Here is a 22,898-nt window from a genome sequence, read left to right as displayed (position 1 = left end):
AAAAAAAGCTCCGATGACGTCATGCTGAAAGCCGTGGTCAAATTTATCAGTCATTTCAACTCCCCTGGATCATACAAGACATCATTGCCGAAACGTAACGTAATGATTAAGGTGGAAAAGTAGTATACGTAGCCTGACTAGGTCGCGTGAGTCGCGCCCTCCGCGGTGCTCCAAACCCAACACAGTAGGGTCTGATGCCTTCATGACAGGCTAAGTAATATACCGTATCATGTTTGGTAGTCGATAATAGTGTGGCGAATTTATTTATTTAAAAAAAATATGGGCCTAGTAGATTCTTATGGATATCTCCCCAAATTTTGTTAGAACGTACAGCCGAGAATCTGTTGTTAGAGTCTTGATGACCAAGACAGTCAGCTAAATGCGTTTATCCATTGACAGTTAAGGAAGAATAGTAATAATACTAGTAATACTGTAAAACCACCTATTTTCACTTGTATTTCATTGTGATGTTTTAAGCATATTCACTAAGGTTTTAAGTTCACAAATTTGGCAGAAAAACCATAAGCTCACGTGGATTTTATCGGATATCACTTACTAGTAAATAATAAGAGTCGCCATACTTCATTGTAACTTTGCTATTAATTCAAAAAAAAAAAAAAACACTCTTCCTACCCCAACAGCTTCCGATATGCCAGATTTCGAGATCTTTGAGGAGAAAGTCACGTGGCAAGAAGCTGTCGATTTGTGTTTAGAAAGAGGTACAGTCTTGGCGAAGGTGTTCAGTAGAACCACAATGGACGCTATTATCAGAACTACCGGTAGTACACACCGGGGAGAGGATCTCTGGATCAATGGGTACCACGTTGGTTTCACCACTTGGAGGACCCACGAAAAACTACCTCTATCGTTGAATGATCTTCCCTGGGAGAGCGGAGAACCTAATTTGTCCGGCAAATGCTTGCAGCTTTGGTAGGTGTAACAAATATTGAAGAATTGGAATATTGTCCTAACCGTAACGTGCGCTTAATATTCATCATATCACCTCTATCGATTACATTTTCCGTTCACTTTGAGATCCCGCGGTGTGCGTGAAATCGAACGTAAAAACAGGGCAAATAGCGTCCGTAGTGGCGACAAATGTATGAAATTCGACAAACGCGAAAGTATTTTGGGGGATATTTCCATGCTTAATAATGTACCATACACATTTGATTATGGTCAATTTCGATGAAGTAAGGGTATTTAAACGCAATATTTCCCTGTCAAAATCTGCCTATCGATGTGAGCTACGAAATAAAGAAATTTGAGTTTAAAATCAAATCGTTCGATTTTTGCGGCAGACGTTCGGCGCTCGTCTTTCACGCTACTCGCGAAATCTCGCAGTTGAACGGAACATTGTCTATTATCAGACTGATGTGTTATCCAGTAAATCATTTAATTTTGTATTTTATTTATTATATGAGGTATTGAAATGCATCAAATTATTTCGAGAATGTATTACATGTAATTACTGATCATGTTTTTACCTGTTTCTCCCTCTGCAACCACAGAAAAGATACTAACATTTTCACCTGTGTTTCCTTGTAGGTGGCGTACGAACACATACAAATTAGATGATGACATATGTTCCAATAAAAAGATGTATGTGTGTGAATCACAACGTAAGTGGTGTTACATGACTATAATGAATCTCCAATATTTCTTACCTCGTACTCATTTAGAAGCACAGTGTCCAATAAGAGTAAAACATTGTCCAATGTCTAACTCCAGTATAATAACAAAGGATGTATATTAATTCCAATAAATACATTCTAAAACAAATTCACACACAACTTCAAACACTGTTGAGTGTACTTTTTTTTATCAGAGACGAGTGATTTCTTCGTCTTTTTAGTTAGTTATGCCTATCATCCCTCTTGGGAGATAGGCCACCAACAAGATTCCTTCAACCAGGCCGGTCCTGTGCCAGTTTTTCCACTTCTCCCCAGGTATAGCCCAGCTTCCGGACATCAGCCTATAGGTCCTGTCGCCAGGTGTTTCTTGGATGACCCCGTTTTCTTTTTCCCTGTGGGTTTCATTTCAGTGCTGCCCTTGTGATGTTTTGGACTTGTTTTCGTAGGGTATGTCCTAGCTAGCGCAAGCGTCTCTGAAATATCCACCGTTCTATATATATAATACAGTTGTTTAAATATTGACGTAAATATTGGACTGGTCTATATATCGGTACTTACAACATATAGATCATCGCGTGGTTCAGCACTCGTGACGTCACGAGGCAAAAAGATTTACACTCGGTTTTTTATAAGCGTACACTCTTGTGATGACCTCATCTGTGACGTAAGTTTCGTAATGGATAAGTCCGTATTGTTCACATCGTTAGGAGTCCGTAAAAAGTAGATTTTGTAAGATTTGATGTATTCCGAACTACACGACTAAACACAATTGCCGCTTTGAACGATATTGTTTGCCCCAGTTTTGACGCCATGTTGTTGACGTCACAGAATGTAGTTAACGTGCCATTTCTTTCCTCAGATTCGGTAAGAATCAACGAATGCATGTACAACAACAAACTATATGCAAATACAGAGTGCGCTGCGTTGATGAATTTCAACCTAGACTCACTGCAAAATGAACACCTCGAGGACGAATCCGTTATCGTCGAAGAGGCTTCCCTGAGCTTGAACTTCATTGGAAAGAGGTATATTCAACACCTGGAGATTGACGGTATTAGTGATCCATGGTCTAGGACTTTCGGAGGGTTGCAAATCCCTAGAAGTGTACTCATTGACACTATAGATACTAACTCAACCGAATCACTTGCTGTAAATATTGTGTCTCCTCCATTGCAAACGTGGGCGCAGGTGAGTTTGTCTTTTATCTTCCCCTCTCCCATATAGTTGAATGCTTTCTTGCCAATTGCCTCCACCGCCTATTTACAGAATGGAATGATCCGCTTATATAATAACTTTCGGTTTACCTTTTTGTTAAACTTTGATGGGTGGATTCTTCTAGCTTTCCATAATGTTTCTTTGTCTCATTTTTAATTTATTCATTTGTCTCTTTTTCCAAAAGATGACGAACACTCTCATAAAACACATATCGTTGACTACCAGAATCGAGTGTTGTAGATGTCATCTTAGTCATTCGCAGCTGTGTCTTCTCTTTCCCGGTATTGCACATCTTATAGCGGGAGGGTCGTCACCTGCGCACGCGCGGGAATCGAGTCGGCGATAACAACACACGCAAAGGCTCAAGGGTTGACGCTTATTTGTAAACAATGACACGCTATGGCCATCTGACGCATGCGCGATGACGACTCCCCCTGCTTTAACGCACTGGTGGCTACGACTATAACCCAACCAGGATTCCCATTTGTATGTGAATATAACATAGCACTTCCGGGACAATTGAGTAGACATGCTTGTACCTCTCTGCTTGTATATTATTTCAATGTCTTAATTGTAGGATCGTTTAAATGGTAAATTTATGGCTGGGCGATACGGACTTATGATACGACCATTACAAGGAATACAGCAGGCTGGCTTTGATGACTTGGTTATATGGAGCCATTCTCGTTTGCGGCCGAGGATTACACTAAAGATACAGCGTAAGGACACCAATTATAAATATTTACAACTCTTTAAACCATCAGAGAAATGAAAGTGTCTTTAAACGTATCGTATTTATTGTTCAAATTGTGATTTGATGTGATTATTCTTTAACCTTTGGGTGTCTTCTTTCAAGTGTACAAATGGTTAGTTGGGCCCTGGTCTGCGTGCATCCAGGAGGAATGTCTGGGAGGTATGCAGCATCGTACGGTTGTCTGTATCAATGCTGTAACTGATATACTGGCTGGTAATGACGACAAATGCATGTTCCAAATACGTCCACACTCTGAACAATCATGCGTCACGCACTACGACGAAAGGTGAGAAACAGTTACATGTCAATATTGGGGAGATACAGAGCGTGCCACATTTGCACTTTCTTGCGTTTCATAGCCCGAAGCTTCGCCGAAGATTTTCGAAAATATCGATACGTGTACGCTTCGCGTACTTTCGGAAATTGGGACCATGTGTCAAATCAGTGATCGCATAACACTAAGCTAGACGAAAATTTCAACAACAAAAAAAAATAAAAAATTCAGGTATCGACCGAGATTCTTTGCGTGAGTTACTTTGACTGCTTTCTATGTTTGCTCTCGGCGCATATGAATGTACAAACATTTATTATTATCTCGATTTTTGTCATTTAAGAACTTTTCGAGTATTACCCTGGATGGGTGTTTTTCTTTATGTCGACATTTATTAATAGACCATTTTCCGTTCACTGCGAGAATCACGCGTTGTGCGTGAAATCGAACGTAAAAACAGGACAAACAAAGGTCATAGCGTCGTAGTCGCGTCAAACATCGCGTGGGATTCGACAAACGCGAAGTATTTTGGGGGACATTTCCATGCTTAATAATGTGCTGTCCACATTTGATGATAGGCAATTTTGATTAAGTAAGGGTATTCGGAAGCAATATTCCTCTGTCGAAGATCGGCCGGTCGATGTGAGTTACGAAATAAAGAAATTCTAGTTCAAAATCAAATCGTTCGATTTTTGCGGCAGACGTTTGACGCGCGTTTTTCATACATCTCGCGAGATCTCGCAATTGTACGGAAAATCCCCTATTTATGTGACATTTCTTCAATCCTTTGTGACAATTTCATCCAAACCAGTGACACATTTTAAATAAGTCGCCCTCTAGCGTCAAACGCATCTTCGATACTCTCAGGGAAAAAAATCATTTTATTTCGCATCAATGTTGTGCGAGGGGAGCTGATTATCGACTTGGAATAGACAGATCTATCGTTACCCCTTTCACCACCAGTTCCATCTTTTCAACACATATTCACATATAAATCACGCGAGAATTGCGCACACCAACGAGTATTTATTTCTTATTCACAGATGCTATGAATGGACACCTGTCGCTCGCCCTGGAGCTATTTGCCGCAATACAGGTGGATGTGGCCATGGAACCTTGGATGGTATAACTGTGTGTCAGAATATAGGCACTCAAGAAACCGTGCCCGAGTATTTCTGTGCATCAGACAGTTCGTCCGCTGGAACAACATTCCAGTAAGTGTACTTGTGATGACGTGACTTTAAAGCGCGGCAGTCGTCGCGCTGCGCATGTGCGACATTTGTGTTGATAAACATTGATTTTCCCACAATCCAATGCGCTCTTCTAATGGAAATCACAAGTTTGAGGTTTTACCTGGGTGCGACTTTCACTAATTGCCGCCGGTGATTTCAATACCTTTCAACCGCCTAAAAAAATACCCAATTAAAGCTTGTTAACGTATCAGTTTGTACTCGTTGATCTGCGCAACAGTCAAAGTCGCCAATTTTGTTCTTATGACACCCATAAATCTCGCGCATGCGTGGCGCGACGACTACCTCCCTTTAATTACTCTATATTGGACTTTTATTGCACTTCTTTTTGTTGTATTCTTTTAGCAATTAGAGATTCTTGTTAATGTACCAAAAATAAATTCATATCATGTTGATAAACACATTTTCAACCTAATACATTTTCTGGTATTCGCCAAAGTTGTATGGGTAATTTACTATAGCGGCTGGTAGATTGGGGCTGAGAGAAAGGAAACGATCATTATTTTCAAGCTTTAACTGTTAACTTTAACTGTAAGCATTTGTGTACTTAAAGGCCCAGCTTAACTCGCGACAAATTTATAATGTGAACAGCGTATGCCATGTCATGAAACGCTAGATTGAGCCTATTCCTCTGGAGATCACATACAAATAGAACTAGAAATATTTTAAATTAATTATTAGATAAATAAACCAACCTCAAATTTAAACTGGTGCCTTCGATATTTAAAACTAGTACCCAGTACTGTAAAACCATTTATTTACACTGAAAGTTAATTTCACTTTTTAGCTCCGCTGTCGACTTTGTCGAGCGGAGCTTATCATATGAGTGATTGTCCGTCGTCGTCGTCGTCGTCCGCGTCAATGTTTTACTTTTTCGACTTCTTCTTGAAAACTACAAGCCTGAATGCTTTGATACTTGGTGTATATGTACCTTGGGTAGACCTCTCTTAGATTTGTTCATTTTGTAATGATATTTTTAATTCTCTAATTTTGGTGAATATTTTTGTCATTTTTGGTAAAAAGTGATATTTTCAACTTCTTGTTGAAAACCGCAAGTCCAATTGCTTTGATATTACATACATAGGTACTACAAGTGGACCTATCTCAGATGTGTTCATTTTGTAATGATATCTTTAATTTTCTAATTTTGGTGAATATTTTTGTCATTTTTGGTAACAAGTGATATTTTCAACTTCTTGTTGAAAATCGCAAGTCCAATTGCTTTGATATTACATACATAAATACTGCAAGTGGACCTATCTCGGATTTGTTCATTTTGTAATGATATTTTTAATTCTCTAATTTTGGTGAATATTTTTGTCATTTTTGGTAAAAAGTGATATTTTCAACTTCTTGTTAAAAACCGCAAGTCCAATTGCTTTGATATTAAATACATAGGTACTACAAGTGGACCTGTCTCAGATTTGTTCATTTTGTAATGATATCTTTAATTCTCTAATTTTGGTGAATATTTTTGTCATTTTTGGTAAAAAGTCATATTTTCAACTTCTTATTAAAAACCGCAAGTCCAATTGCTTTGATATTACATACATAGGTACTACATGTGGATCTCTCTCAGATTTGTTCATTTTGTAATGATATCTTTAATTTTGGTGAATATTTTTGGTAAAAAGTGATATTTTCAACTTCTTGTTGAAAACCGCAAGTCCAATTGCTTTGATATTACATACATGTGTATTACATGTGGACCTTGTTAATTTCGTGCTGATATCTTCAATTACTTAATTTTGATGATTATTTTTGTCATTTTTGGTGAAAAGTGATATTTTTGAATTCTTGTTGAAAACAGCAAGGTCTGTTGCTTTGATACTATACATATTGTTCATTTTCTAATGATATCTTCTGTTCTTTAATTGAAATGTGCATTGCTAACAGTGGAGCTATCTCAGCCGAGAGGCTGCTTGTTTGATGTTTTGAGCATATTTACTGTTTTAATTTCACGAATTTGTCAAGAAAACAATGAATTTTATTATTATTTCACATGTTCACGTAGTCACATAGTCAGTGAAAATAGCGAAATTAAAACCCAGTGAATAATTAATGCATTTACAGTATTTCATAATAACAACGAGGGTTAAATGTTTCTGAATGGGACAAATAGATGCAGGGAAACATAAGGTTATAATAACGTGTGCATTACTAACCCTATTACTAATTGGTTAACATGCGGTAATGTGCTGTCCCCCTTTTTTTTTACAGTTGTTCAGATTTTAGTATGTGCACGTATCATTGGGCTGTTGGTGAATGGAGTGAGTGTTCCGATCGCTGTGGTGATGGTGTGATGACCAGGTAACGTACTATAATTCCCGATTCACGAATTACCGTCAGACGCGATGTAATTTTATTTGCGCTTGTGTAACCTACCTAGCGATGGGCGAGGGTAGGACAAAAATATAAAAAGTCACCGGTAGACATGCAACCTGAAAGAAGCCAGCGGCATATTTTAAACATTTAGTGAAGTGAGTGTGAGTGGGTTCCAATGAGAGCAGCTAGAAGAACTATTTAAGACAGCTGATAAACGTGGATTTCTAGTTGAAAAACAATATTTTTTAAAGAAAATGAACTGAAATTGAGATGGTACGTATGTGTTTCACAAAGTAACCGTGATACCGTTTTCCAATTTCCAAAAAATCTGTCCTACCTTCCGGTTTGTTGATCCTAGGTCGCGCGATATGCGCAAGCGCACAAACGATGAATGTGCAAACGCTATTAATTCGAAAACCGGGAGTTGATAATTAAGCAAGTACATGTGATACACTCTTTTTTGTTTCGTAGGAGATTGTCTTGTGTAAGTAGTAATAATACTTACGTTGGCGACGGCATGTGCTCCAGTACTACCAACGAGATACCCGCATCTACCAAGAAATGCCAAGATTACTCAGGTAAACTTTTATACATGAATGTTCGATTTGGCAAAATCAGATATTTTCGTTAAGAACCAAAATATGATTCCCTATAATTAGCATGAATCAATATAATTTCATAAAATTATGATTTGTTGGTCTTTATGTCATTTGGAACCGTTCATTTGGTAACTTCTATCCGTAGAGACATCTGCGACGTCCTTGGCTGTATTATCGCATCTTCCCGTCCTAATAACTGATGATTCATACATATTCAATCATTTAGTATTTTTAAGGCAAAATGAGCACGATGTGATTTCTCACATTCTTGCGCGCACGTGTATGCATGTGTGCGCGCGTGCCGCTCGTGTGTGTACACTGTTATTTTATTCACGGGACGTATTTCTGTCATGATGTTGTTGTATTTCAGACTGTAACGTTTGGCAGTCACTTTCCATGTTGCGACAAGATCAAATCTACGGAGATCGACAGCGTATTTTAACACAAATAAACTTGACCGTGCCTGCTCTAGAAGCGGAGGCTGATCGAATTAAAGCCAAACAAAACATAGCAGAGAGCCAGCTAGAACTTAGGCTACAGGTAAGTTTTACAAGACCAAGGTCTCCAGCGAAATTCAATTGAATCATTAGATATGTAAACAGTATGATGCGATCTAAATAACAATGACGTAATTTATCTCCATCATTGTAGACTCTACGGGCTGACCGAAATATCCCCGAAGAAACGATCACGGCTGAATCATTAGAAGCGCAAGCCCGCCAAACAGTTGCTAAAAACAGGATTCAAATCCCAGCTGATGGAACGACTTCGTTTCCTAATATCGGCTACCTGGGACGAGGCTATGATATATTTTACGGGAACCCTCGACATGATGATGGATCTGTAGACCCAGGTTTTCGGCAGTCTGTGGTTGGGTTAACATATAACAAAGTGAGATACAGTTCAGATCGACTCTATTTGGTTCCTGATCAGGCAGACTTGATCCGCGAGATGGGAAGTTATTTCGGTTCTACCACGTCGATCATAACATCAGAGAAAACCTATCGCAAATCCCTGTCAGTTGATGTCAGTGTAAGCGCTAAAGGATCATTCGACATATTCAGTGCTTCCTTCAGTGCAAGTGCGTCTTATAAACAAATGTTACAGTCTACTCTCAATACGGAAAACATCTTCGTCGATATCATAGGTCGAGTCATTGTTTACGATGCGAGGTTGTCACCTTTTACTACTGACGTCAGTGATGAGTTCAGAGAAGCCGTACGTCGTCTACCAGCAGTGTCATGCTGTGAGTTCGACATTGGGTGTCACCTGGATTGCCCGTTGTATGATGAATTCATTGGAGCATTCGGAACTCACTACACCAGTAGGGTACTAATGGGAGGCCGGGCTGTACAAAGACACCAGATGACCAGGCAAGCATTTGAAAGACAACAAGAGCGGGAAATAGGAGCAGGATTTTCAGCTTCAGGGGGCGTGGCAGGTTAGTGTAATATGCGCTTTCACACCTCCAATTTATTACCGTAGTTGTCATGGAAGGTCGTGTGACTGAGGTAATTTGAGGCATGTCATGAAACATGGGTCGTGATGTCTTATGTGAATTCTAGCGCCAGTGTTAATGTTTGTAGAGTTTTGCCCAGGTTTGTACGGCTTTCTCTCTTGTATACAGTCTATGGTGAAACGTAAACCTGCAGGGAAAACTCCAATAACTTAATATGTTAAAAATGTTGTTGCCACACCCCAAACTTGGTGTAGCAAGGGTAAAAACTTAGAATGGTATCAATCACCACTGCACTGGGATATCTGTTATACGGTACTCGGGAACCTATATATCTTCACAGATCATTAATAACTTGTTTGGCTCTGAGAGTGATAGCACCACAGAATAAAATGTTAATTATTGTTATAGAAATAAACTCACACCTGTCAAAGTTGTGTTTCAGTCTTCCCCAAATCTCAGAGGAACAACATTTAATCAACAGACCGCTAACGGCAAACAGTACAATGCTACCCACAATGCACTATTACAATGGGTATTGGAAAAGCTCAACAACTGTAGGAAATACAAATGTATGACCTTGAAAAAGCACTTCCGTGTAATTATCAAAAAAACGAAAGACCAGTCAAATGAGAACTGACCAATGGGGGCGCTCTCCGTCAATACCAAGAACTGTCTGACTGCTCTGTCAGGCGACCAATATGCTGGTAAAGGTAACTCACCAGAATGTGCTCTAGCATTTATAGAACACGAACACAGTTACTACTATAACGCGATATCGCTTACAATAAAGAAAGTAATATCAATCTGCTTAATTACAGTCTTCAGAACCGTAAGAGTGGTGGTTCCACGCTCAAATATTGATATATTGATCAAACGATAATAATATAACAACGTCAGAAAAGCATTCACAATTACTCAGAAAATTAGCAATAACAGTGATGGTTAGCCAGAGCATAAATAGCCTTTCACTGTGGCTGTTAAATAAATGTGACTTCAAAATATGGCCTAGCAAGTACTCCAATTAAAACAGAATACGTAGCCTCACATATACACAAAGTCACTCGATTATAATATCTCGTCAGAAAGAACTCTGTTTAGCCTGTTTTGTGAATTGCCGAATGAAATAAATGGCCTGGATCTATCCAGAACTCATATTATAATCTACAAACACTCTCTGAATCACACGGGGTTGTAATGCGAAGTGCGGCTTCAACTCGATTAATTTATATTTATCGGTGGAGTTCAGTGAAACTTTTCACGCTATATAAAGGGAACGGTACCTGTCGATAAAGGTTGCTACTTCGGTGTTGGGGTTAGGATAGCATCTACGATGCGAATCGGCTCGTTGAAACGGTTGGCTTCGTGATCACCGTGTCGTTTCTGTGCGGAAAACGTTCACTGGCTTGAATGCGTACACTGTACTTGTTTGTACGGTCTCGTGCTCCCAATATGGCGGTTTCTTTAGTCGTCGGTAACTTGAACTTTTGGTATTCTACGAGTTGCAATCAATTTCAACTCAAATCACGAGTCCTGGAAGATCTCAGTATTATCGTTCACCAGTATGTGCTAAGATTATAACTCACGGTCCGTTATTTCAGTGAAACACGGCAGAGTGAAAGAGTTGGCATCATGCTCCCGCAATTTCGTTTCTTGCACCTCTGGTTTTCTCCCATCATCCTTTGCGGTGTTGTCAATCATTGTTGCTGCGTAGCGTATATGGGAAAGCGTGATAATGCATTACATGGGGAAAACACTCATACAGGAACCATACAAATATGCAGACACTACGTATTCTCTGTAATTAACCCAATTAGTCTCAAATAAATAATGAAAAAAGAAATACATTTCTGACTGTCAAATTCCAGGTGCGACATTGTGCAAATGTTAAATATATGTATATCATGTGCATGTACTGGTATAAGTTGCCCCCCATGTTTACAGGATGTAGTTAGTTTCCCCATAGACCTTAGGCTCTTTCTAAGGTCTATGGTTTACCATCTGAAAATTGAGTTTTTCAGCCATTTGCTTTTGAAGTATAGCATGGTAGGCACCATAGACAATCCAAAGGCCCGATAATATTAACATATGAAGGTAAACCACCTTTGTACACTCACAACTAGGACAACTGTAGTGTACTGGGTGTCAAAGGTTAAGGTCACAATAAGTGCTTGCGTGTATTCGCTGTAAGTGAAAATAGCTTGTACCTTCAAACGTTGCACACATGTTCTCAACGTCACCCAACAAATCTGGTTACATTTAAAAGAAGAAAAGGTAAATGTCACAGTGTGTATGTTCGCAATGTAATTAAATTGTTACACACCTTCAAGACTCAGTTACTAAGTTAGAATTTCAAGACAAAGGTCAATGTCGCAATAGCTGTGGGTACATGTCAAGGAAAAGTCACATACCACTGAAACTTTACACATATTCACCATATGAGTTTTAAGACCTGGTTAGATTTTAAGACCACAAGATCAAAGGTTGAAGTCACATCATGTATGTGTGCATGTTCGCAATGGAAAGTAGCAAATGCTTTCAAACGTTACGTATTTCTGACACGTTTTCACATTATGACGTTATTTCTCGGCCTCAAGCTAGTATTATGATTGCAATTAATGAGTGCCTAGCGTGATGGATATCCCATTGATATGAAGATAATGTAGTTGTAAAAATAGAAAGTTTACCGAGAAGGCATTTTAGTAGACCAATTTATCCTTATATGTTCACGCTTGTTCTAACGCCCATCAAACAAATGAACAGTAACTAGAAAAAGCCCAGTGCCCGGAAGTTATGCAGCTCACCTATAAGCATTTATCTACGTGCTAGTATATGTGGAATTTATGGCCATACGAATAGAAGAAGATGTGTGTTTAGTTGGGTTAATTTCTCTAAATATTCGCAACTTTCAAAATTGTAATTTGATTCCAGGCATAGCGTCATTCAATACAGCCATGGAAACTAAGATAACGAACTCCATGAAGGAATCTTTGTCCCAGTCGAAGACCTCTAGTACAGAGTTCTTTCTCGGCGGTCAGTCGGGAGTTGGAGAGATAGCGGAGGGCAGCACAGATTCCTTGAAGGAATGGTCGAGTACAGTGTTTGACAACCCAGTACCAATAAAGTACGATCTACAAGTTATTGTGGATTTGTTAACAGAAGATAATTTCCCGAAAGAGAAGAAAATAAATATAAAAGAACAGGTAAGAAAGCACTCATTAGTTCGTATATTTGTAAATGAAATACACCATTTCTATCAATTGCACCCTCTAGTTGCGGAGCGCTTCTGATACATCAAAATTACGTATGCAAAGGCAGTGTCGTTGAAACCGACACTGTGTGTGGTCGTGTATTCGGTCGTTATCCAGAATACAGTGAGAAATACTCTTCAACGATGGGCCATTACTGAAGAAAACGACGTTAACGCGTTTGTGGCCTTCTTGTCGCTCATAGACGACTCACCCGGCAGTAGCAAAACTGGGGTGCAAAAATACTCCTGCTTTGTCATGACACAAAAGACAAACATGTCAGTTTACTGATAGTCTTATTCTATATTTAATTTTCATAATTCTACTATATTTATAGATCGATGACAATTTTGTTTACAATCCTATGATCTCTCACTAGGTATTGAGGGGTAGACTATTGAGCTATTGTAGTCGCATTCCGAACTTGAGATGCGGAGATTTCAGCGAGCGAGGCGTGGACGAGATCGGAAACAGTGTACATTTCGGTGATGGTATATATTTATCCATGAGTACGAATGACGGGAAAACATACAGTCTACAAGAGGAAGGGGACAATCGGGTGTATATCAGACCAAGCGCTTATAATGGTATGTATAGTATATGGGAGATACACTGTTTTATTATACTGCCCTGGTATATAGGATACATTGATGTATGTAATACGATAATCTCAGCGGGTAGTCCATGTTTTATTGTATTGACTCAGTATACGAGCATATTGTTCGGGCCTAATGTCGATTACGTTGGTTAATAATAAAGGACATCGTGTTACGTTACGTTACGTGAGTTCGATCGGCTGTTTATTGGATTAAACAGTTAAGCCCCAAAACAAACGTTCATTCATTCATTCATTCATTCATTCATTCATTCATTCATTCATTCATTCATTGTCGTTTTATGTTCTCTTGATTGTTGTATTCTATTCATATTGGAAAGGTCTTTCAGTTATTACGCTACCGTCTTAATGTTTGTGTTACTTGTATGGTCATGCGTTTGATAATATCACTAGATCAGAGCTATGACACCGTGGTAACCATAGTACCCCTTCCAAACAGTTTATGCACGTGGGCGAGACAATATCCATCCGGACCTTCAAATGCATTTGGTGGCGATTGGGTGAAATTCATGAAGGAAGTAAATCACCACGTGCCATCACAATCATCTGTGTTTACTGGTGAGTATTTTACTATATATCCATTCATTCCCGCTGTTCCTGGTTGTAGACATCCGCGTTCATGCAGAGTCAACGCGAGTGAAGAGAAACCACGAGATCTCGTTAAGTTATTTTCAAGGTTTGAATATATCAACCCATTAACATGCAAACATGTAAGCGGATAACCTCATCGCTCACCTTTTTCCGTAGGCTTGTCGGGGGAAGACTGTCAAGACCACTGTAAGCGAATGTCCTCCTGCAAAGCTGGGACCTACACGTCAAAGAACGGGGGATATTGCTTAATATTTACTGCCAAGGAGCACGTCGATTTTCGTGCTTACTATACAAAAACAACGGTAAGCATAAATAGAATTGTATATAGTCAGGTTGGTTACAGGTTCTACAGTCAACCGTAATGAGTATTGCATCATCTGGATATGCAAATCATTATGATGCTTATAGAGCAAAGAGATACCACCATACTGAGAATGTTCTCGTCACATGTAATCAGTTGAAATTAACATGTCATGGCCAATATACTTAATTAAGTTTGTATCGCTAACTCTTGAACGAGAACAAATCTGAATGGAAGATTTATTATAAAAAAAATAACAAATTATAAATCAATCAATCACTCTTTTTTACTTTACATTTAGCAATATTATAATTTTTATAGGGTGCGTGGTTCTGGAAAAAGACAAAGAAGGTGCCGTATCCATTCACATACCACTGGTCGTGTTATAGTAGCTTAGACAAGGAACATTTTGGCAGTAGATGGGATGGATTACAACTCCAAAGTTTCCGCTCTCGAACTCGATTTGTGAAAAGTGAGTCACTTACCTTGCCGACACTTTTCACATAACATATCATCTGCACTGCTGTTTTTTTTTATTGTTCACTAAAGTGTCGACCGATCGGTATCCATGCTTATGATAAATACTGAAGTTTCGACCAATCGGAATCCATGCTTATGATAAATACTGAAGTGCCGACCAATCGGTATCCATGATTATTATAAATACTGAAGTGCCGACCAATCGGTATTCATGATTATTATAAATACCGAAGTGTCGACCAATCGGAATCCATGATTATGATAAATACTGAAGTTTCGACCAATCGGTATCCATTATTATGATGAATACTGAAATTTCAACCAATCGGTATCTATGCTTATGATAAATACTAAAACGAAATGTTATTCTATGCTATGTGTTTATCTTTACAGAAGAGCAGCGAAAGGCCTTCTCCATATTATCGCCAATTGCCATCATGAATGTCCAAAAAGACGAGGTTCACTATGGCGACCCGTTTATTCTTGTTGCCCAAAGTGGTGTCGTGACCAGAAAGCAGGGGGAAGGATTTTATCGTATTGAGGACGATAGTTCAGAAAACCTATTTTCTGATTATTATTTGCGGTTTCGGTTTATCAACGATTATAAAAGAAATGGAATGCCTGTAAAGTTTGGTGATGATATAATGTTACAAGAAATGACTAATGGTGATCGAACTACAGAGAAGTTTCTCATGCAATTCCTACCATATTATTTGATGGTTGAAACGAAAGGTGTGTTGATTTCAGTTGTCTATGCACATTGCATGCAAATCTTCCACAATATTTGCTACGTATATGATCGATATTTGTGAATCAAATGGTCGCCGCCAACTCATTGAATATCGCCACGAGCTGTTTTTGTAGTGTATTACAGCAAGTAATTCACTGCGCTGTTATTTTTTGAAAATTACCATGAAGCATCATATATTAGATTTTAGCTATGAATCTCGGAAATTAGAAAATCCACGACGCATTCCTTAAAATAGTGTATAATTATGTTGAAGACTTATTTAAAGAATGATAAAAAGAAATTGAATTATCTATTTTAATGTTACAGAGATGAAAATTGTATTTGAATCGACACAGTACTGAAAATATATATGTAGTGTTCTATTCGCGTCTATCCATCGATCGCTTCACTTGATCCACGTGACCGTAGTATTCAGAACACTTTATGCGATGGCGATATATAATGGAACAGTGTTTGCGAAAGTCTCGTGAATCTCTCGCTCGCAGCGAGATCACGTCGGCTATTTGCAATTTTGATTTTATCATATTTGTGTAGGGATATATACTTTTTAAAGGATGGGACTAAGCCTCGGGCGCACTTATTTTTAAACGTATATTTTACACAATGATGATAGCACTCTAATTGTGAAGTTTATGAAACTTGTGTAGCTCTTATTGAATATGTGTGAACATATTCTTGTTTACCTTGGACATCTGTGTTTTGGCACTTTTTCACTCAAAATAGACATACGCAAACCAAACAACAAATATATATATATATTGTTATCAATAGTTTAGGAAACCAGCCGTATCATTTTATACTGTGCGACCTAATTCTTTTGTGTTCAACATGTCAACGTATGAATAAATTCACACTAGTGATTATTCACATCGGGTTTACTTTTATTCTGGCCGTTTCTACGCCATACACGCTATTTTCAATGTGTACGATCAGGTACATTTTATCAATATGACTTGAATCAATGTATTCGTAATGAAACAATATTCTCACGTCAATAACCGACGGACTAGGGCCGATATGGGTGATGGGTCGTGTTCCGACCACCAGTTTAGCTGTCTGTGCCGTGTAACTGATAACAAATATGGAACACAATGACTTGGATCATTGTAACAGTTAAATATGATGACAAGAATACTCAAACTTGTTGACGCGTTTTTTTTTAAATTTAAATTTCTAAATGTTCGATACCGGTGCTGGCCTGATATCATAAGATTGTGAAAAAATGCGAACCTGGGTCTCATCTTAATTTAAATATTACATATTTTGTTAAACGTGAATCTACATGCATATGAATATACATTAACGTGTTCTGTGTGTTATTTCCTGACAGATCCGTGTTTTCAGTTCTTGTGGTTTACTATTGGTGGATGTTCTCAGGACAAATTACATGTTAAACATAAAATATACGAAACAGACAGCAATAACCACTACACATGGAATATAAAACGAGCCTTCTTGAAAGGATTGTTACCAGGTATATCTGAACCAAACTTATCGGGCGTGGAAAGATTCTCTTTCTACGTAAAAGAAGATGGCAAGACCGTGCGAACGGATATCCAGTTCACCCGTCCAGTCAAACGTAGGCATCAAGTACCCGGAACTGTCGATGACGAGGTAAGTTCAAATAGATCACTTCCCTGGCCTCTAGGGGGTTCACCCTTGTTACCAATTCCATTATTTCTCTAGTATGATCCTGGATTCGTAACTTAACTTTCTCTTGTCATATCTCGAAAATGAACTCCTATTTTAGAAATCGGTAAACGGTACTATATTAAATAACATCCAATCACTGTGTCATGTAGTAATAAGGGCTCCGTGAAAGCTGCTGTGGAACGCCGGTCGAAGAGTCGGTGAAAACAGCAACTTTGAAGCAGTCCCGAATAACTAAATTGATATATGTTGCACATGTAGGAGTTGTCTCAACAACAAATCTCAACAAATACCGTTACCAAAATTACAGTTTTATTAGAGTTATTTTGGCCCGGACTCCGATCAGTTCGATGCGCACCACTTATATCAGCACTACACAAAGCGGGTACGCATACATTGATGGCTTCTATGGCAGAGGTACTATTGCGTGAAGCGCAACGACCTATGGGAAGGGAGTTGTTTTCAGCATTTGATAACACCCGCGTTAGTTTTCAGGCGGTGAAAATGTGAAAATTTATTTCGCATTCGACCATGTACAGCAATAAAGCAATATATTCCCAACCTATCTGCTATTTTCAAAGACTTTCATAAGACTGTGTTGATCAAATTTTCCTAGTATCCTTATTTCGTCGTGTGAACTGTGCATGCAATTTGAACATTTCTCTGAATTAACGGTAGATGGCAGTAAAGAGATGTGTAATATGCAGAAGATTCGTATTGCTCTTTGATATTCAGGTGGCAGGTGTCGCAGTCACTCCTGGATTCGACGGACACGATATTCTCAGTGGCGATTTCGTTGTTACTCTGAAGCGCGGTACTAAATCCGTTTTTAATCCAATACACCAGAAGTTCACTGCGTTTGGGAGACGCTTATCGGATTACACCATTGATGTGACATTTCAGGAAAACATTAAAGATGATGACGTCATCCACGTGGAGATGTCCGAAGAGGTAACTAGTTTTTTTTTTGTTCCACTGGTCGCCATGCCATGGTAAACTAAAGGTATTGGTGATGTCCGAAGGCGTACCTGATAATCTTCTAGTTGAGGTGTTTTTAAATTACATATTATTTTATCATCTTATTGGCGTTTGCGTACAAATTACACTTTCACCGTTTCTTAGGGGGTTGTTCTGATCCGTGGGCGATAAAAAAATAAAATTAAAAAAAAAATATTACTATGTTCATAATAAGTTCAACCTACGTTTATTCAAACGGAAAAAAATACATATGGCCGTGATAACGTCAATAAGCTGAAACTGACGGTAATTGGGCAAACACCCATAGAAATATTGTTAATTGGTTAAATAAAAAAACAATAGGTCTCTCCGAATATTTCAGGTTCTTTTTCAACTTCAGTTACAGCTTCGGAGCTAGATACAGCTGGAAGAGATAAGTTGGTAGATATGAGTACAAACAAAAGAGTTCCCTGAAATGAATCATGAACTATTAGACATAATAATAACGATTAACGATACTAAAGCAAGTATTAAAAATGAAAAAAGTATCGCCCCAGGACCAGATGGCATTGTTTTTTAAAGGTATAGATGCAGGTTCGTTGGCATTCCGGGTGAACATTTTGTTTGTTTTGCTTTACTCCAAGTGCCCACGAATCTGCATTTATACTATAAATGCGCCAATGTTTATTACGTGATTTTATGCAATATCTTTGACAAAGACAGTGGACATTTTTTTCAGAAGCGTGGTCACAAGGTTTAATTTCCCCAATTTATAAAAAAGGGCAACACATCAGAATCAAATAACTGTAGAAGTATTACTTGGTGCTCTTAGTAAAGTAACATTTTATGTTTACAGCGGGGCTGTCGTCACCTGCGGATACGTCAGATGGCCATGGCGTATCACTGTTTACAAACAAGCGTCTACCCATGACCCTTTGCGTTTTTAGCGTGTGTTGTTATCGTCGCTTGGGACTCAATTCCCGCGCATGTGCAGGTGACGACCCTCCCGCTTTAAGAAAACATAGTTTGATACATGTATTTGTAATGAAATAGCAGAAAAGCAATCAGGTTTCAGAAAACCGCATAGAACTGTCGATAACATTTTTATTTTGCGTCCCATTATCAACAAATAGCCCCCCCCCTTCTCTACCCAAAGGGAACAGTACTGTGAGTTCATCGATTTCGAAACCGCTTTCGACAGAGTAGATCATTATGAACCAAGCGATACAAGCGATTGCTAATCAAACTAGTAAAATATTTTTGTAGTTTAAAGAGGAGGGGTCGTCACCTGCGCACGCTCGAGAATTGAGTCCCAAGCGATAACAATGCATGCTAAAAACGCAAAGGCTCATGGGTAGATGCTTGTTTGTAAACAATGACAAGCTATGACCGTCAGACGCGCTTTATAAAATAATGTATTGTCTCCCATTTCTTTAGATTGTCGATGAAGAAGGAAACGCGCTTATAGGAGAAACCGCGATAGAACAGCACATTTATATAATTCCTGCGTTTACCGTTCAAATTTGGGATGCGAGCTATCTCGTTAGATCCGATGACCAAACGGCGAAGGAGATTGTACTGAAGGTCCGTTTTAACAAGCCAGTAGTCAACGCTGAACGAGAGTTACCAGACGTGTACGACTTCGACGTTTCGGATATAAAGAACGAAACCGTTGATGTGTCTGCCATATTGAAGGTGGAACCTGTCAACCACGGACGTATCTGCCCCAAACACATTGCTTGTCACACTGAATTCTACGTGCGATTAGCCGCCGCGTCCATAAGCGATGCCCGTCAGTTTTATTTTGACATCATTCCAGGACGGCTGAAGTCTGCAAGAGACTTCTTATTCGTGAATTCCAAGCCAACTTTAATTGATTTTAATACTGTCTATGAGAACTAAACTGAGTTATTGTTATATAATTGGCGATATCCGATTTATTGCAGTTTTGTTTTAATCTCATGTCTGTCATGGTATACAGGCCATGTATGCTACTGTAGAATACTTTATTCTTAGCTTTTATTTTTGCTGAAAAGATATTTTGGCTGTTTTGTATAAAGTTTTTATTTTCAAGTTGAATGTAAAAAATAGGAAAATAGTTATTTTCACTAGATTTAATTTCCACCGATTCATCCTTTTAGCGGAAATAGCGAAAATAAAATACTAGTGAATATAAATTACTTAAGCAATAACCCCCGCCGAAGGCGGGTATACCACGAGATATTGAACAATTCACGACATATATGCACGAGCCGCAGGCGAGTGCATATATGGAGTGAATTGTGCAATATCAAGTGGTATACCCAACTTCGGCGGGGGTTATTGCTATTATATTATACCAGTATATTGACAATTCGATAAAACTAGTAAAAAAAGAGTTTACTTTCATCTACTAAAAGATCATGATTATGGCCCTTGAACATGAATATTTATAAGAATAGTATGCAGTTGTACGCTGAATGCATACAAAAAATACATGCGCAACACAGTTCAAATTGAATACAAACTAATTTTTATTCCACATAAAAAAGAAACATATCCACGTTGAATAGAGCTGCATAAACACACAAATTAGCATAACAAAGGATGACCTTTCTGACCTTTTACTGACGCACAACGCGATTTGAAATACAGGGTCGTGTACAGTTTGGATCATTTAAACAACGGATTTTCATTCCGGTTTTTGTACAATTTGGACTGTAATTTGCCCATTGAAAGTACAGTTGTGAAATAAACCGGTTTTGTGACTCATCATACTACTTGTAACTGTGGATATTTGACGTTCAGCGGTACTTGGTTCGACCGAAATTTGAGACGCGGCGGGACGCGGTGTATCATGTACGGCGACCGGCACAGCGACCTCAGTTCCAATATCTGACCTGGATACCTTTGGTATAACCAAAGTTTTGTGACAGTATGACTGACAAGTTTTGTCGTTGTTCTGGGGTAAGTTTGATGGTGTAAGATCGGATTTTCGCATCGTTTTTGTGACACGTACATGATATGCCTTGTCTCAACTCCGGCCGAAAGACTTTGCACGCCGTCGCTCTAATACAGTGGTTGGTGTACACTCGGCACAAATCTGTAGCTTTCGAAATTACCTTCATCATCTCCTGTAATTTATTTACCCATAGTGGAGAATTACAATACCATATATCGTCGTCGAATCCTGCGTTGTCCCGTGTTTTTTGAAACAGATGGCAAGTACCCGGGTGCACTGCAATTTTGTCAGCTGCCGCTATCGGACACCGGTTGTTATTGGTGGCATACATTTTTGCCTGTGACTCATAGTTTTTTTGCATTTTTGTCATTAAATCCCTCAATTATATCTTGTACTTAAAGATCATGTTTTCTTTGTTGGAAGTTCGCAATCCATCTCAAAGTAACAACACTGAGAACATAGCGTTCTGGCGTTCGTGTAGGCACCTCACGGTGTTGAGGGACAGTGGTTTAGGTTTGTGTGGCGAACGACGCTCACAACTTGGATCCCACCATTAACAAAAAGCAATATTATAGTTATATAACTTTTCAGATGTTTTTAATTCAGTATTTTTTTCAATATTCTTCCAAAATTCAACCACTATATTTCCCTAAAAATCAAATAATACCGGTTTTATGTATTTCCGTATTAAACCTGTAGTCAATTCATGTTCCAGGGCCACTTGGTTTAGCCGTGCATTATCAGCCAATATACCATGGATTGCATTTCGCTGGTTCCCGGCGTCCTTTGCGAATGGTAGGTAGGACGCAGGTAACTAGTAATCGCCATATTGTTCCATTTGGGCCGGTTTTCCGGCCGGAAGGCACGTGACTGAGTGACGTAATTTGAAAACATTCCCAGTTCCGTTCTGCGTAAACATGTCTATAATACTACAATAAAGCCATGCTCAAACATACTGCCTGCTTAGATTTACACATTTGAGATGTTTCTGACATTCCTCGCTGTTTCTGTGAAAATTTATAACAAAAGAAACAGTTTTTTATTCGCCCAACTTTCGAAAGTAAAAGGAAACCCCTGAACGGCCACGAGCGTAAGCGCTGACGTCAGGTAACTAAGGGAAATGGAACAAGCAACGAGAAAGTGGTGTACCAATCAGAATGCCGGAACCGTTACTAGTTACCGGCCTCTTGTGGCTTGGTACGCCATGACACTTGAGGCGGGAACCAGCCAAGGATTGCATATGCAAATTTTGTGTTTGGACCAATCAAATCAATGGATTAACACCATCAATATACTGGTATAATATAATTTACAATATTTCATAATCGGTACTGTGATTGGGCAATAGACGAAGATACATGTATTGTACACATGTCATTCTACATGTATATTACGAATCACCCAAAATGATTTACTAGTATATGTATGTTCACACAGGAGTCTTAATCTTTGCTTCGAATTTGATAATATGCAACAGCCACCTAATTTACCTAGCATGTTATTTTAGCTGATTTAGCTTATTCATATTTTCGCCAATTCAATGTGTCGCTAATCTAAAATAAAGTATATGCTTACAATGAGATTTGTGTCACTTTAGTTAATTTAAAATTAAGATTCAGTTAATTTAGTGCATTGAGTCAAATTCGCTAAAAATGGCAAGTAAAAATTTCCACACATTCACATATGGGTAATTTGCATGAATTGATTTAAAGCATTCTGAAGGGGTCTATCCAGCAATTCCCGATTTCATCTTAAAGCATTGGCTTCATTTCAGTGATCAAAAAATGAAAAAAATATCGTTGTGAAAAGGGGGTTCGGAATGTACGTTACATTGAAAGTCGAAACAACGGCGACATATC

The 22,898-nt window shown here is 38.6% G+C and overlaps 1 protein-coding gene across 1 annotated transcript in view; it reads left to right on the top strand.

The window, feature by feature from the left end:
* The window catches only part of LOC100370048 (uncharacterized), a 40,950-nt gene extending 20,950 nt beyond the window's left edge, over positions 1-20,000 (top strand). Inside the window, exons 11-29 of the mRNA XM_078014258.1 lie at positions 642-930; positions 1,549-1,622; positions 2,494-2,822; positions 3,427-3,568; positions 3,706-3,889; positions 4,918-5,088; positions 7,345-7,434; positions 7,921-8,027; positions 8,419-8,588; positions 8,700-9,489; positions 12,436-12,707; positions 13,132-13,339; positions 13,762-13,926; positions 14,116-14,261; positions 14,582-14,732; positions 15,134-15,472; positions 16,822-17,105; positions 17,877-18,092; positions 19,536-20,000. Coding sequence (XP_077870384.1) covers positions 642-930; positions 1,549-1,622; positions 2,494-2,822; positions 3,427-3,568; positions 3,706-3,889; positions 4,918-5,088; positions 7,345-7,434; positions 7,921-8,027; positions 8,419-8,588; positions 8,700-9,489; positions 12,436-12,707; positions 13,132-13,339; positions 13,762-13,926; positions 14,116-14,261; positions 14,582-14,732; positions 15,134-15,472; positions 16,822-17,105; positions 17,877-18,092; positions 19,536-20,000 — 4,592 coding nt within the window. The remainder of the gene's footprint in view (positions 1-641; positions 931-1,548; positions 1,623-2,493; positions 2,823-3,426; positions 3,569-3,705; positions 3,890-4,917; positions 5,089-7,344; positions 7,435-7,920; positions 8,028-8,418; positions 8,589-8,699; positions 9,490-12,435; positions 12,708-13,131; positions 13,340-13,761; positions 13,927-14,115; positions 14,262-14,581; positions 14,733-15,133; positions 15,473-16,821; positions 17,106-17,876; positions 18,093-19,535) is intronic.
* The last annotated feature ends 2,898 nt before the right edge of the window (positions 20,001-22,898 follow it).

The sequence above is a fragment of the Saccoglossus kowalevskii genome, chromosome 18 (assembly GCF_978046115.1).
Source record: "Saccoglossus kowalevskii chromosome 18, keSacKowa6.1, whole genome shotgun sequence".
NCBI lineage: Eukaryota > Metazoa > Hemichordata > Enteropneusta > Harrimaniidae > Saccoglossus > Saccoglossus kowalevskii.
This window is presented reverse-complemented; position numbering and strand designations above follow the sequence as displayed.